This window comes from Tenrec ecaudatus, chromosome 7 (assembly GCF_050624435.1).
Source record: "Tenrec ecaudatus isolate mTenEca1 chromosome 7, mTenEca1.hap1, whole genome shotgun sequence".
In the NCBI taxonomy this organism is placed as follows: domain Eukaryota; kingdom Metazoa; phylum Chordata; class Mammalia; order Afrosoricida; family Tenrecidae; genus Tenrec; species Tenrec ecaudatus.
In genome coordinates, this window is record NC_134536.1 from 41,128,939 (window position 1) to 41,145,143 (window position 16,205).

A 16,205-nucleotide genomic window follows, 5' to 3' on the forward strand; every position below is an offset into this window, starting at 1 on the left:
TGGAGGTACAGGGAATCCAGGGTGGATGATACCTTCAGGACCAAGGGCGTGAGGGACGATGCTGGGAGAGTGGAGGGTGAGTGGGTTGGAAAGGGGGAACTGATTACAAGGAGCCACATGTGACCTCTTCCCTGGGAGAGGGACAGCAGAGAAGGGGGGAAGGGAGACCCCGAATAGGGCAAGATATGACAAAATAACGAGGTATAAATTACCAAGGGCATATGAGGGAGGGGGGAAAGGGGAGGGAGGGGGGGAAAAAAAAAGAGGACCTGATGCAAGGGGCTTAAGTGGAGAGCAAATGCCTTGAGAATGATTGGGGCAGGGAATGTATGGATGTGCTTTATACAATTGATGTATGTATATGTATGGATTGTGGTAAGAGTTGTATGTGTCCCTAATAAAATGTAAAAGAAGAAAAGAGAAAAAAATGATTAGGGCAAATACTGTACAGATGTGCTTTATACAATTGATGTATGTATATGTATGAACTGTGAAAAGAATTGTATGAGCCCCAATAAATTGTTAAAAAAAAAATAAAATAAAGTACCAGAAGGGAAAAAAAAAAGAAAGAAAGAGAATTTTCCTCAAACATACAATCATAAAGTACTAAAAATATTTTGCTTAATAAAGTAAGTTTTAAGGTTGATATGGGGATTATAATTACCAGATCTAGATATTTAATATACCATAACACACGGGAATTATTTACCAAGGAATATCAGACCTCTGTCTGAGACAAAAGCTTAATTATTTTTTAATATTAAGTTTGGGACCTAAATTACTCCTTTTGGAGTACACCCATATTATATAACTATAATAACACTTAATTTGACATTTCAGATATTTTAAATCTATAAACAATAGTATTTAAATAAATTAGTGTACTTATATATTTCTTGGGTATAGTACTATTATTTATGCATTGTTATGGCTTACAGTTTGTTAATGAATACATAACCACTTTTAGTATATAATAGTTTATAGCCACCTAGCTATGATTAATATATTAATAATGAAAAAGCACCTTAAAAAGTTCTCATCGACCATTGAGAATCAACAGAAAAACAAAGGAACATTCCTTCCTACTTCAGTATGGCATTCTAGCTTCCTCCTAATGGCTTATGTTCTCTGTAAATGTAATTTTAGACCGTTCAATTGGGATGTTATATAACTGATTTATTATAGCAAAAGGAGACATATATGTCTCTGTATTTCCTCTAAATGTCTAAGTGGCAAGTGTAATATGCCCCCCGGTGTTAACATGATGAGCTATTAATTGAGCATGTACCACACACAAAGTTGAATATTTAATGATACTATTTGGAAGACACATTGTATCTTGAATCAATTCCTCTGGGGCTTCTTATATTTTTATTAATTAAACAGAAACATTTGAATATGATGGATATTTTAATACTACCTAGTTTCAAATAGAAGATAGCTTAAAAACCCCAAAATGAGACTCTGGGCATAAGTATTTTCAGGATGAGAAGCAATGTTCTAGTACATCTGAGAATATGGCTGTCTTAATATGTTGCTGTATTTAGCACCAACTATTTCATTTACTAGGCCAGAATAGTAAGACGGAAATGGTTTCTGCTGTAAAAGAACAGAACCTCACAGATCTGTGTATTTCCTTAGACTAATGGCAAGAGATTTGTGAGTCTGGTAGCCATCCAGAAGGCACAGGAGTGTGACATACAGGATCAATGGTGGCTCTTTTTAAAAGTTCTTACAATTTCTAAATTCTGGGAAGCATAACAGAGAAGCTCAATGAAAGCCCTTCTGTCGTGGCGGGACGTCACGAACAGACCATACAATGTACCTTGCATTGACAGGGCCCAAAACAAGGATCCTCGTTTCTGCTTCCTTTGCTGCTGCAATTACAGGACTGGCAATCAGGGTGGCCAGTGTAACCCCGAAGACACCGATCGCACCTCACTCCTCCAAAGCCAGGTTTGCAATGGCAGGAGCCAGGTTCCAGACCTGAGGAAACATGAGTCACATATCAAGATTTGAAAAGAGAAGTACTTCCTTTAGTCCCTAGAAATGTGATAAATAATATCCATTAAAACTCTGTTTGAATGTAAAAATTTTAAAGAAGATGCACATCATTTTTTAAGTTAAAGCTGAAAAACAATGGTCCTAATTAGAAATTGGCTCCCATTCATTACAATAGCATCTCTGAGAACCTTTACAAATATTAAAAAGGACAAAACGTGAGCATAACAAGATTTGGAGGAAAAAATGAACCAAAATACTCTAACCAATGATAATACAGATATTAAAAGAGGAAAAATAAGACAAAATTATCATAAAATATTTTAATGCTAATTAATTTCTATAGTGTATTCAGCGTTTGAAACCCTGATAGAACATCTTAAAAATGGTACATTGTAAAACAGTTTACAAGGCTAATGAAAATCTGATACTAAAATCTTACAATGATAACCCAAAATAAGCAAAACAACAGCTAACACTTATAGTCTAAGTAAACATTATTTTAGTATTGCATATAAATCTATAATAATACATCAAGTTCTAAAAAATCTCCATGCAGTAGGTGTTATAATCTTTTCAAATTTGAAGAAGAAAAGACTGGGGCACAGAGAAACTAGGCGGGTTTCTCAGTAGCAGAGGCGGCAAGTAGTAGAGTCATACAAATTAACTTATGGCTCCATGTGTGAAGACATTGTAAACAAAATAAACACCATCTGTACCCTAAAGTATAATGGAAATCCCTTCCATGCTGGTCAAATAGAATTTATTCTGGTAATAATATTTATGAATATCTTTTCAACATATCATTTGACCTTTGGATATATGGATCAAATGGGGACAAAACTGAATATATCAATAAAGTTTGCAAAATTATTCAACAACCTAACATTTACTTATGATGGGAAAGGCTCTATAAATTAAGACAATGTGAAAATACTCAAGGTAATGAACAATGTCTATCGTGATTTTTGTTTCTAAAAATATTGTGAACTGATGGTGAGCGAACACTTCTTTTCCAAACACTTCACAATGAAAGATGCATTCAAACACAAATGGGTGGACAGATGGGAAGTTATTTATTATTTTTCAAAATATGGTTCTATCTGAAACAATAAGAAAATGCAGTTCTAAGGAGGTAAATCGACCCTTAAAGTCTTTCTTGAAGCTAAATGCCAAACTCTGATGAACTAGAGTGGGGGATTTGCCTTTGCAGCCCAGAGGCAATTGCTAGGAGCCACACAAGTGAAAAGGTCATGTCAGAGCCCACGATCTCCTTCATGGTGGGTCTGAGAAAAATATGTGTATACACGCTGCAGGACATGAAACAAAACAGCTCTTGATTTGAGTTGCCAGGGGAAAAAGGTATAGATGAAAGAAATATAGACTAAAAATGTACCAGTCAAAATTTCATGGCATGCTTTTGGTGATCTTATGCTATCAGATATTGGGCACATTTGATGTAGATGTATATCTTTAAAAATACAGGAAAGAAAAGGCCAAAGTGGATGTCCAAAGAGACTCTGAAACTTGCTTTCAATCATAGAGGAGCCGAGGCAAATGGAAGAAATTAAGTCAAAGAGCTGAACAGACCAATTTAAAGGGCTGCTTGAGAAGGCAAAGTAAATCTTATAATGAAATGTGCAAAGACCTGGACGTAGAAAACCAAACAGGAAGAACAAGCTCGGCATAGCTTAAAATGAAAGTACTCTTGAAAAAATTAATCCTCAAATTGCAATATAGAAATATCGGTGTGTAAAATTTTGAATGATACAGGAAGTATCACAAAAAAAAGATGGAATGAATACACAGAGAGTCACTGTCCACACAAAACACTGGTTACCTTTAACCATTTCCAGAGGTAGCATATGCACAAGAACCAATGGAGCTGAAGGAGGAAGTTCAAGCTGCACTGAAAGCCTTAGCCAAGAACAAGGATTCAGGAACAGATGGAATACCAACTGAAATGCTTCAATAAACCGATCACGCACTGGAAACCCTCACTAGTCTGTGAGAGGAATTTTGGAAGATAGCTACTTGGACATCTGACTGGAATAAATCCATATTTTAACCCACTGCAACGAAAGGTGACCCAACAGAATGCTCAAATTGCAGGACACATCAATGATAACACATGCAGGTAAAATTGTGCTGGAAAGCACACAACAATGCTTGCAGCATTACGTAGACAGGGAGCTGCCAGAGGTTTAGGCTGGATCCAAAAGAAGATGCGGAATAATGACTACAATAACCGAAGTCCAATCGATCTTGGCTGAAAGCAGAACACACTAGAAGGCTGTTTACTTGTGTTTCATTGACTATGCAGTGGCACCTGACTCCTTGGTGTGTAACAAACTCCGGAAAACCATGAGAAGGACAGGTTTCACAATGAACAAAGCACTTCATTGTGGTCATGAGGAATCTGCACATGGATCAAGAGGCGGTTGTGTGAACAGAACAAGCGTGTACTGACTGCATGGCTTAGAATCAGGAAAGGTATGGGTCAAGGTTGTACTCTGTCACCATACTTACTCAATCTGTGGGCTGAGTAAATAGTCAGAGAATCTGGATCATATGAAGAAGAACACATTGTCAAAATGGGATGAAGGCTTCACAGCTTGTGCAATGCAGATGACAGAGCCTCACTGGCTGAAAATAAGAAACACTTGAAGTCCTGGCGGATAACCATGTAGGATTTCAGCCTTCAGTGTGGACTGGAATTCAGTGTGAAGGAAACAAACATTCTCCCATCTGGACCAGTACTTAGCTTCATGGTCAATGGAGGAAAGACTGAAGTGGTCCAGGATTTTGTCTGGATCGGATCCACCATCAATGCTGATGGAAGTAGCAGTCACGAGATCAAATGACACATTGCCTCTTTAAAGTGATGATAGCAGAGATGTGACTTTGAGGACTAAGGTCTACCTGACCTGAGCCTCAAATGCATGTACAAGCTGCGCATTAAATAGGAACCACTGAAGAACTGAAGCATTGGAAAGTACCGTGGACTGCCCAGAGAACGGAGGAGTACAGCCAGAAGGCTCCTCACAGGCACGGAGGCAAGTCTTTGTCTAATGTGATTTAGACACTTTATCCGACGAGTCCCATCCCTAGAAGAGGACGTAAAACTGCTCAAGGAGAGCAGCAGCAAGGAAAAAGAAAGCCGGGCGGGAGGGGCAATGAGGAGCTGATACCAAGGGCTCAAGGAGAAAGCAAATGTTCTGAGAATGATGAGGGCAACACAGATGTGCTCGACCCAATGGATGGATGGATGGATGGATTGTGATAAGAGTTGTACAAGCCCCCAATAAAATGATTTAAAAAAAAAAGAAATCGAAGAAAGCCGATGACACAATGGCTGGACACAGTGGCTGAGGGGACAAGCTCAACTCTAAGAGCAGTTGTGAGGACAATTCAGCGCTGAGCAGGGCTCTGTTCGGTTGCACATCGGGTGGATATGAGTCAGTGAAGGAGGGCACCTAACTGCCGCAGCTATCGGGTGAGCAGAATGGTCTTCCTATCCGATCATGTGGCTTAAAGACAGAAACAAGCAGGGCCCTAGAAGCTCACAATGCCCATGCCCCCGCCCAAGATAACCACCACCCCGAATGTTCTGTTTGTGGCTCTTTTAGTTAAACACATTTGTCTGCATCCATTTAGAAATGTTACTCTCTTTTGCCTTTTCTCTCTTGCGTAGTATATTGATAAGAAGCAACCTCGTTCATTTGTGCAGCTATATTATTATTGTCACTGCTGCCGTATTATTGTTTCTGTATTTAAACCCACTGCTAGCAAGTCGATTCTGACAGGATAGAACAGGGTTCCCAGCCTCTCAAACGTCACAGATGCTGAGTCCGCACCTCGCTGATCTTTCCATTAGCAGCAGTCTTTAGCCGTGCCCCCACCGGGCACCGTGATTGCTGAGTAGCATTTGGGAAACAGAAAGTGATCGATGATATGTGTGTCAAGTAAGGTTATTTATGGATGCTTGGAAAAACCAATTAGGCAGTAACTTTTTTATGAGGAAGTGCGCCTTGGGCTGCTAACGGTAGGATCCGTCTGAAACCGCCCGCCGCTTCTCAGGGCAAGATTGAGCTTTCCCTCCCTTAAGGAGCAGCACTCGGTGAGCCCCAGAGCGCCAGAACCACAGGGTCCAAGGGCGCAGAGTCAGAACCGACTCCTTTTGTAGTTTAGTACTAGAGGATGTAACATGAATGAAATATTTTTGGCCTTTTGTAAATGGAGAGTCATTATGCAAGATTTAATGTTTATAAACTTTTAAAACTGACATTAATATTACTTCAATAATTGAGCTTAATCCCTAAAGTGTGAAATAAAACTCAACACAGGTCCATTATGGTTAATTTTGTTAAAAAGAATTGTGCCTTATAGTACGTAGCTAGAACACAATTGTTGTTATTCATAATTTCCTTATTGTTAAATTTTTAAAAAAATTTATACTTTATTGTATGTCATTTGGGAAATATTCTTATAGAAAGATCTTCATTAAATATTGGCTATATTAAAGAAAATTCAGAAATCACTTTAATGCAACTATAGAGTCAAATAGGTAAGTTAAAGATACATTAGACAGGAGCTAAGATCAGAATTTAAAGAAACTCCTAAAAAACTTCTGGGGAAAAACTCATTCTGGAAAACTAAAAGGAAGAAAATTAAACATTTACATATTATAGAAATATACATAAACATATAAATAGTGGCATCTGTTGAGTTATGGTGTACATATTCATTTTATACTTTTTCCTAACTAAAAAATATTAGTTTAGTTTACTTTTTCTGTTCTTTCAGTCTCCCTCTTTCCCTCCCCCTCACCCAACATGTCCATAACTATATTATAGTCCGTTGATTTTGGTGGGAAAACCATTTTTCTTGATTTTTCTTCTTTTAGAATCATGGTCTCATGCAGTATTTTTCTATAACTTTTTATTGACAATATATTATCATTTTCAAAGGGAGGAATTAAGTGATGTTACAAAAAATAGCATTGCTTTTTCCTTGCTTCTCTAAAAAAGAATAGAGAATATAAACGAAAAATTACCTTAAATGATTTAACATTCAAATATGATAAATATATATTTTGAGTTTATATTTAAGACTATAAACCTCAAATTAATGATTCTACCGTTTTATAAAGAAAGCAGATAAATTAAAATATGCCAAGCATCGTTGCCATTATAGGAAAAACACTGTATTTGTATCCTTGAGTTATCTCTACCAGGAAGAAAAGAGATGAAAAACAATGTCCCAAATACACTCTTTGAGCAAATTTTATACTGAAATCTTGGCAAGCAACCTCCCTGGAAGTATCTCTTACACATTCTGCATCAAGGGAGTATGTTGGCATTTGATACTAGAGTATTTGGAGTAACCATAAGGAAATGTTTGACTTAAATTAATTTCAGCCTCTTTTCTGGCATTAATTTACTACTGCTACCTATTTAAAAAGTCCTTACACACGTCTTCTTTTGTACACTTTTTCTACATTTCATTTTCTTTACTGTGCCCACCCTCACATTCATGCTGATCATGGAAGCACAAGTGATCCTCCCCAGAGTCCCTTTTCCTGCCAGAAACCACGAAAGGTATAAAACAACATAGCAAACACCAAGAGCTATAAACACAGGTTTAAAGAACAATGACAAAAAGAATACATTTGCAGTATAAAAATGACCTACTATAAACTTTTCTCCTGAAAATACGTGTATTCTTCCTTCAGCAATCCTTAGATCAGCCCATCACCTCCCTGTCTTCCCCTCTCACCTTGCTGTGCATGTTTTACGTCCTTGACACAGACTTCATTTAAGGAACCGACGGGATCACACTGGCATGGCTGACACGGTCTGGGATGATGTGGAGAGACCTGTGAAAAATTTTAAGTTATTTTAATCAAGTATAAAAAAATACAGCAATCCTTTTCTAGTCTGAAAAAATTAAAACACATTAATTAAAAATATATAAAGCAATATACTAATTTGGAAAACAGTATGAAAATTATCCTTAATGCATATGTTCAGTTTCTAAATTTTCTATTTTAATTTATATCATTTGCAAAATATGTTTTAGCTAAAAAATAGGGCATTTAAACCTCAAGCAAGTCCAAAGAATAGCATAATATATAAGAGCAAAATCAATAATTAGAACACAGACATAAAAAGGGGAAAACTTCTTTTAAATAAACCCAAACCCACTGTCATCAAGTCAATTTGTACTCCAAAGACCTACAGTATGGGGGTAGAACCGCCCCTTGGAACTATTTCCCAGGCTGCAAACCTTACTGGATGAGAGTTTCATTTATTTCATGAGGGGCAGCTGGGCGTTTGAATGGCTAGCCTTCTGGTTAGCATGTCAGCATTTAATACATTGCACCACTTGGGTACCTTACACTTTGCAGAGTATTAATAAAATTTGCAAACCTCTATTATGATCTATCAACAAAAGAGAAAAATCCTATAATTAATACATTTGGAATCAAAGAGCTAATATTAATATAGATACTATAGCACTTAAAAAGATAGCCATAATATATATATTAAATTTTTTCTTTGCGGAGATGATTGTATGACTCTTTTTTATATGACTGAACTATGGAACAGAATGTTAAGTGAAATATATGCCAATAAATGTTTTTAAAAGTTTGTTAATCAATTTGACAATTTTTATGATATAAACAAATTAGTATAAAAACCTAGTGCATCAAAACTTACCCAAAGAAAAATACAAAATCTATCTTGCCCAGTGTGTATTGAAATTAAAGCCATTATTTAAACCTTCCAATAATTAAGAACTAAGGTTTAAATACAGTTTTACTAAGGAATTCTGTTGACCATCCAAACTAGCTAATCCTAATTCTATAAAATAAAATTTAAAGGCCAGGAGAAAAATTAACATTTCCAAAGCCATTTTTTGAAGCTAGTTTATCTCAATGAAAAACTGATGGATATTTCAAGAAATAATATTACAGACTAATAGTTGTGTGAGGTGATTCAAAATGTCTTGAATAGCTAATTAAGTAATATAACATATTTAAAATATATTTTATCATTAAAATTACATACACATCATATGTATTTTTATATAATGATAATTAATAGAAATTCATCTTAGGCTTGCAAGATTGTTTAATAATAAAAAATCCATTTAAATTCACTATGTTAACAGAACATAGGAGAAATTGCATATATTTATTTTAGTAGAAGCAAAGCAGTATTTCACACAAGTCAAAACTATTGAATTATAGAAACTCTTATCAACCTAGAGATAGAAGAAAACTTTCTAAATCTGATTTAAGGTACCTTTGAAAATTCAACAGTTTACATAATATTCAATGGAAATATTACATGTCTACCTTTAGGACTTAGAACAGGCAAATATATCTGCTATGATAATGTTTTTTTTAATTGGCATAAAAATAGAATAAATTTGCATTTATTTGCTGACAGCACAATTGTTTATGTGTAAGCTTCTAGGGAAGTTAGCTAAAAAGTACTCAAAGTAATGAGTGAACATAATGTGGCGATGGAATATAAAGTCAATATTAAAAATATTTTTATATTGTAGCTTCAAATAGTTATTTTTGCAAATATTCTTTAATGGTGGAAAATACTCAAGAACAAATTTAACAAATGGTATGTAAGATTTCTACACTGGAAATACTGTGATGAATACTTAAGAAATTTTAAATACAGGGAGAAATGTTACATGTTCATGGTTTGGAAGAGCCAACATTGTTAAGATGTCAGTTTTCTAACCACTTGTCCATAGTTTCTATATGACAAGCCCAAATAATGCTTCCTAAATTTGACCAGTTGATTCTGAATTTAGACACCTGAGCTAATCAGAAGAAGAAGAATACATACGATGTACTCACCTTGTCTGAATTCCAAGTTCAGTATAGTGAAAGTAACCGAGAGTGTGGCATTGGCACAAAACTAAATCTACTGCTCTGGAGTGGATTCCAACAGATGGCAACCCACCGGGTCAGAGCAGAACCTTCCCAGAGTGCTTCCAGGGCAGTGGGTTGCTGCCCGAAACCACTAGCTCAACGGGAGGAAAAGGGGGTGTTCTACTAAGGAGTTACAGTCTCAGAAGGTTGACAGGTATTGACTTCAGCGAAAGTCAAGATGGAGATCTCTACGAGGGAGAAGAGAAATCAGGGAAGAGGGTAGGGGAGAATACAGGGGAGCTGAGGGATTGAATTGCTGAATGCAGAGGTGATGGTCTGCAATGTGAAATCACCACCTAATTCACAATGTAAAAATTCATTAAACTAACACAAACACAAAATAATTTTGTTAAAAAAAAAAGAAAATTAAGACCTATGGGGGAAAAACAGAGTTGGTGCCTCTGAAACCCACAGGAGAAGTTCCATTCTACCCTCTGAGGTCACTATGCGTTGGAATTGGCTTGATGGCAGTGAGTTTGGGTTTCAGAAACTGCTGAGACATGTTGCCTCATCTTCCTCCTATGACCAGTTGGGAAATTCAATCTGCTGACCTCTTGCCTAACAGCCAAATGTTTAGTACAACCAGGATTTCTTAGTAACTTGGTAGAAAACCCAAAACCAAACTCACTGGCATTGAGTCCCTTCCTGACTCAGAGACATGATATAGGTAGAACAGAGTAGAACTGATATTAAGGACCTACACTCCCAGAAATCTTAAGGATTTCCTAAAGATTTATGGGAGCTGACAATCCCATCTTTTACCTGCAGGATTAATGCAGGGACAGATAGATTCATGTGATCCACAGTGTATGATAAACTTCTTTTCAATAAATTCTTCAAAGAAATTCAAAGGAGACAGGAAGTATTTTCAACAAATATGGTTGTAAGAATAGGCTAAGCCGTTTGTCTACCTACATTCTTATATCACACATATACATGAAAATGAGGGCACTTCAAAAAGTTTAAAGAAAAATTCCATTCCCTTTTAATCTCATGGCCCCATGAACTTTTACAAGTGTCTCATATTTATTTAAAATAGCCCATAGTTCTGAAATTTAAAGTTTTAAAAGACAACAAAAATGTTTAATAGACAAAATAAAATAAATGAATGGCCAGTAAGCATATGATATGAGAAGAATATCTATCATGAAACATCCATCCACACCCACGCAAACTCGAACTTGCTGGGTTGAGTCAACTCTGCCGTACAGTGAAACTGCAGTGCGGAGTAGGGCTGGCCTGGTAGGTTTCTAGATGGGATGGCAAACCTTTATGGGAGTAGAAAGCCTCTTATTTCCCCTGTGGAGGAGCCGGTGCTCTCAAATGACTGATCTTGATGTTAGCAGCCCCGTGCGCAGCCACTGCAACATGGGACTCCTACTGGAAGGCTAAGATTTGAAATGATAGCCAATGCCAAACTTGGGAGACAGCCTGGAACACTTGTAGAAAGGTCACTAACAATTTGGCAAGCTGTCAATAATATCTTATAAAATCAAATATGTGCCTATACCTGAAAAACATACGCCATCAAGTCTCTTCTGAGTATTGATGACACCACATGAATCAGAATAAAACTGCTCCACAGAGCACAATGACTGACTTTGGAGAGGAAATACTCTACTTCGAGGTATCATAAAAGAAAGTTGAAATCATGACCATAAAGAGACCTGTATAAAATTATTTGCAAGATTGATTTCAAAATACCATGGAATCCAAATGTCCATTACTAGGAAAATGGATTAAAATATACGGTATATCCATGCGTCAGCATAATAAGCAATATACACATATAAAAATAACTAAATATTCATGCATACAATAATATGGATAATTTTCAAAATGTATGTTGGGTCAAAGAAGGAAGACATAAAATCATGAATTGCATTATTTCATTTTATAAAGTTCACTAACATGTGAAACTAAATTATTTCTTAAAAACAGAACTGTTTTGACAATGAGGCTTAGGAACTGGTTGAACTGTGGCATGGAGAGATGTTCTCTAGCAATTAAAACAAGTCGATTCTGACTCATAGCGGCTGTAGACAGGGCTTCCGAGGCTGTACCTCTTGATGGGAGAAGAGGGCCTCTTCTGCGCAGCTGCGGGGTTTGAACTGCCAACCTCTTAGCTCACCACTCAATGCTTACCCAGCAGAATAACCAGTGCTCCAATTCTCTCGTGATAGAAACGTTTTTGACGCATTCTCAAAAGTTTATGTCAATTTCAACTGGAAAAGGTTTTGGGTCACTTCAGAATTTGAAGTTCAATATGCTATGGCAGCTATGAGTAATTTTTTTGGTTACAGCTCCATGAAAAAGCTAATGACATTTAATAAAAGAAAGAGCATACTGTACCTCTTTATGTCTGAAGAAGCCATCAATGCATGTGTCACAGTTTATACCGGCAGTGTTTCGTGTACAATTAACGCACACCCCGCCGCCGATGTACCTCCCGTGTACATTTAAACTCAGGTTCCTCCGGGCCACGTCGTCATCGTAATAGCACTCCTCGGCTTTCCCGTGGCAGTTGCATGCTGCGTCAAAGAAACGAGGTAGCAAACCCTGAGTTTCCAGGTTTCGAGTATGTTGAAATCAGTTCCAAGTTTCTTAATTCCAGATTTTAGCTCGATCTAAAAAACATTTTCTGTTTTCATGAATAGATTTTACACTACATGGCAATCTGCATTACCCCTGGACACATCCGCACAGGAAACGTTACAGGAGCACCCAGGAAACATTTGGATTGGTCCATTATTAAGTTTACATGTTTGAATGCAGCTTGGAATCATTAAAATAAAGCAGAATCATTTAGAATTGGCACTGTGTGACAGATTTTGACTCATAATATTATAAATTATGATTCAACATATGATTTCCTATAATGACAAATTCAAAAAAGTATTGAATAATTCTTAACTGGAACAATGGAACTTAAAAATACATGTGAGACCTGCACTGCAAGGAGTGTTAAGGAGGTGACATTTTGAAGCGAGTTCGCCAGGCCCTACTTCCAAGGTGCCCTAGGCAGGTAGGAGCTGTTACTTTTGTTCAGAGCCCAGAACCACCCACAGACTCCATGCACATCTCTGTGTTAGATCCTTGGGAGTGAAAAATGGTGTGCACTATAGACTCTCCCTCTCCTTCTTTACTACGGTTAAAAACAAATGTTTTCTTTCTCATACTAGGTCGTGTTTTTATTACCATTGCTTTTAATCCTCAACAGAGCTCTGACAATTACATATAATGTTTCTCTTGTGCTCAGGAACTGTGAGGATCCACACAGTCGAATGCCTCAGCATAGTAAACAAAACACAAACAAATATCTTTTGGGTGTGTTTTGCTTTAAGCCAAGATCCATCTGACATGAACAATGACATCCTTGTTTCCATGTCTGCTCCTGAATCCAGCCTGCACCTCTGGCAGCTCCCTGTCGAGGTACTGCGACAACTGTTGCTGGAGGATCTTCAACAAAGTGTTACTTGCATGTGGTACCGATGACATCGTTCTACAGTTTGAGCATTCTGTTGGGTCAACTTTATTTGAAATGGGTAAAAATATGGATTTCTTCCAGTCAGTTATCCAAGTAACTGTCTTCCAAATTCCTTTCATAGACCAGTGAATGCATCCAGGGCTTCATCAGTGTGTTGAAACACTTCAGTTGGTTTCCCCTTATCTTGGAGCCTTGCTTTTGGTGAATGCTTTCAGTGCAGCTTGAACTTATTTTCAGCACCATTGTTTCTTACTCAGATGTTACCTCTTGAAATGGTTAACAGTCACCAATTCTTTTTGGTACAGTGACTCTCTATCTTATTTTTTGATACTTCCTGTATCAGTATTTTGTCCAGTCTTTCAACATTACGTCTCAAGGCTTGAATGTTTCTTGAGTTCTTTCGGTTTCAGAGATGCTGAGAGCGCTCTTCCTTTGGTCTTTCGAATTCGAGTAGTTTGTACATGTCATTAAAATTTTGGTTTTGTCATCTCAAGCTCCCCTTAGAAATTCCCGGCTCAATTGTTTGACTTCATCACCTTTTCCATGGGCTTCCGTGATAAGGAGTTTTTTATTTTTAGGAATCTTAAAAACTCCGATGTACAAATATACTATAGGAAGCTATCGAGATTTCTACCTCCTGTGTAACTAAAGGGTAATATAAAATCATACAAACAACCTCACACCATTCAGAACTAGCATTGCTGATATTTATAGCCATGAGCAAATGTTGGCAGACATGGAAGCTGGAACAGTGTTCGGTTCACCCTTCATGCAGTGAGGATTCTGTCGGCAGCCCTGGTCATCGCTCATGGGAGGTGGCTCTCTGGACACCGCCACCTGAATCACCACGGTTGGATTGATGGCCTCTGTTCACACCGGCCACTCTGCTCTCTCAATGTGTGCAAGACGGCATCACGGGAATCCAGACCACAGCTCAGGAGATTGCTATTTAGTAAGTGCTTAGGGATGGAATAAATATGCCTCAGTCTTTGGCAATATACTTTCCTTGAAGTTGATTGATAAAAATCCAATTAAACCCAAATGCATCAGCAGGCCACCAGTCCTTTTACAGAGGGCTTTGTCATGTCGCAGAAGATCTTTCTAAGTATGAAGGTGATTGCAGCATGGAAAAATCTCACGTAGGCTCTTAGGAGCACATATATTATGCAGACAAGGATATTTATGTACAGTTTTCGGTCAGGACCTCATCTTTAATTGTTTTTCAAATGTTTATTATTCAATTTGGACATTTGTTCTCTTTTGTGAAGAGATGGAAAATACTGCATAATCCCACTAATTTTAAAAAAGGTGGATAAAATCATACTCACACTGACCCTATAGTCAGAGTAGCACTTCCCCTTTGGGTTTCTGAGGATGTTCATCATTGCCAGAGCAGGAGGCCATGTCTAGCTCCCCGGGAGCAGCTGGTGGACTACACTGTTCACCTTGCAGTTAGCAGCCAGTGCACAATCCACACCCTCACCAGAGCTATGTGAGTTTCAGTTCATCTCTGTCTCTAATACGGTTCATCTGCCCGCCCTCCCCCCTCTGTGTTTACATATGCATTTATGAGGGGGGAAGGGTTTTCCATATCCACATGCACTGCTGCATATGTAAGCAAAATGATAACCGTGCACTGTCATGTGAGAAACAGCAGGGAAAACCCTTGCCTTCAAATGCCTCTCTCTCGTGAATGCTGATATTTCACAAACAGAAGATAAACTTAATTAAAACGTAAAGAGCTTGAGAGCAAATAACCCTAGGGGGTGGCATTGGATTTAAATATATCACTCAGAATGAATATTTGCTCTCTGTGAAAAGTTGCTAAGCCCTGGAGAGATTGGCAAGATGGGCACGTGGGGCATCGAAGGTAATAGAGGCTAGCCGCACCAATTGTTCTCCGCCACTGGGTGTGCCTGCCTGTCCTCCAGATACTTCCCAAAGGGAAGGGGAGTTAACTTAACTCTAGCAGAGGTAAGACCCAAAGCAAAAAGCTAAAGAGGTGGATCTAGAAAGTGAAGAAATAAGACATTGAGAGTGTATGCAGAGCATTGCACTAACAGGAAAACAAACAAAAGAGGTATTGTGTGTAATATTTTATGATCAGAGTTTTCAATAATTCCATAGTTTTAAAGAGCTAACATGCCTCGATTTGACAGACGGGAGCCAGTTTACAAACCCACCACCCTTTGAATGAAGCACAGGCTGCTACCTATCGGGAAGGATCCCAGGACATTACCATAGGCCTAAACTGTTAACCTTGCTCCTGGTCTTCCCCAAAGCAATCGTCTGCTCTTCACAAGATGACAGTTCTTCACAAGAACAACAGAGTATTCTTTAGAGAAAGTAAATAATAAGATTTGTATTGAATGATGGGATATGGGCTATTAATGAACATTAATCCAAGGCAACCAAAAACATTTTGAAGGCTCACCAGTCAGAGGGGGAATGTGTGGAAGTCAAGTTATTCATGGAGTCTTAGCTCAGGTCTGTCTCAAAAAGGATCTAGTTGGTCCTCACACCAATCTTGTAGTAATTCCCTTAGTTCCAAAATGCATGACTGGGAGAGGCCTGCTTTGCAACTGGAAGGATCCCCGTACTGGATCCCTAGAATTTGTAGTAAGGGAGAATATGGTAGTAAAAGCCAAGTGGTAGCCATTAGAACTGCCTCTGTCAATGCAAATATTAAATCAAAAGCACTACTACATTCCTGGAGAGGATGCAGAGGGGATGCAGGGATGGTAGTTCCCACCGCAG

General features: G+C 37.9%; 1 protein-coding gene across 1 annotated transcript in view; it reads right to left on the minus strand.

Annotated features, from left to right (window-relative positions):
• LAMA2 (laminin subunit alpha 2) overlaps nucleotides 1-16,205 on the minus strand; it is a 636,281-nt gene that overhangs the window by 372,816 nt on the left and 247,260 nt on the right. Inside the window, exons 8-10 of the mRNA XM_075554570.1 lie at nucleotides 12,314-12,492; nucleotides 7,780-7,879; nucleotides 1,826-1,986 (exon numbers count right to left, since the gene is read on the minus strand). Of these exons, the coding sequence (XP_075410685.1) occupies nucleotides 1,826-1,986; nucleotides 7,780-7,879; nucleotides 12,314-12,492 (440 nt within the window). The remainder of the gene's footprint in view (nucleotides 1-1,825; nucleotides 1,987-7,779; nucleotides 7,880-12,313; nucleotides 12,493-16,205) is intronic.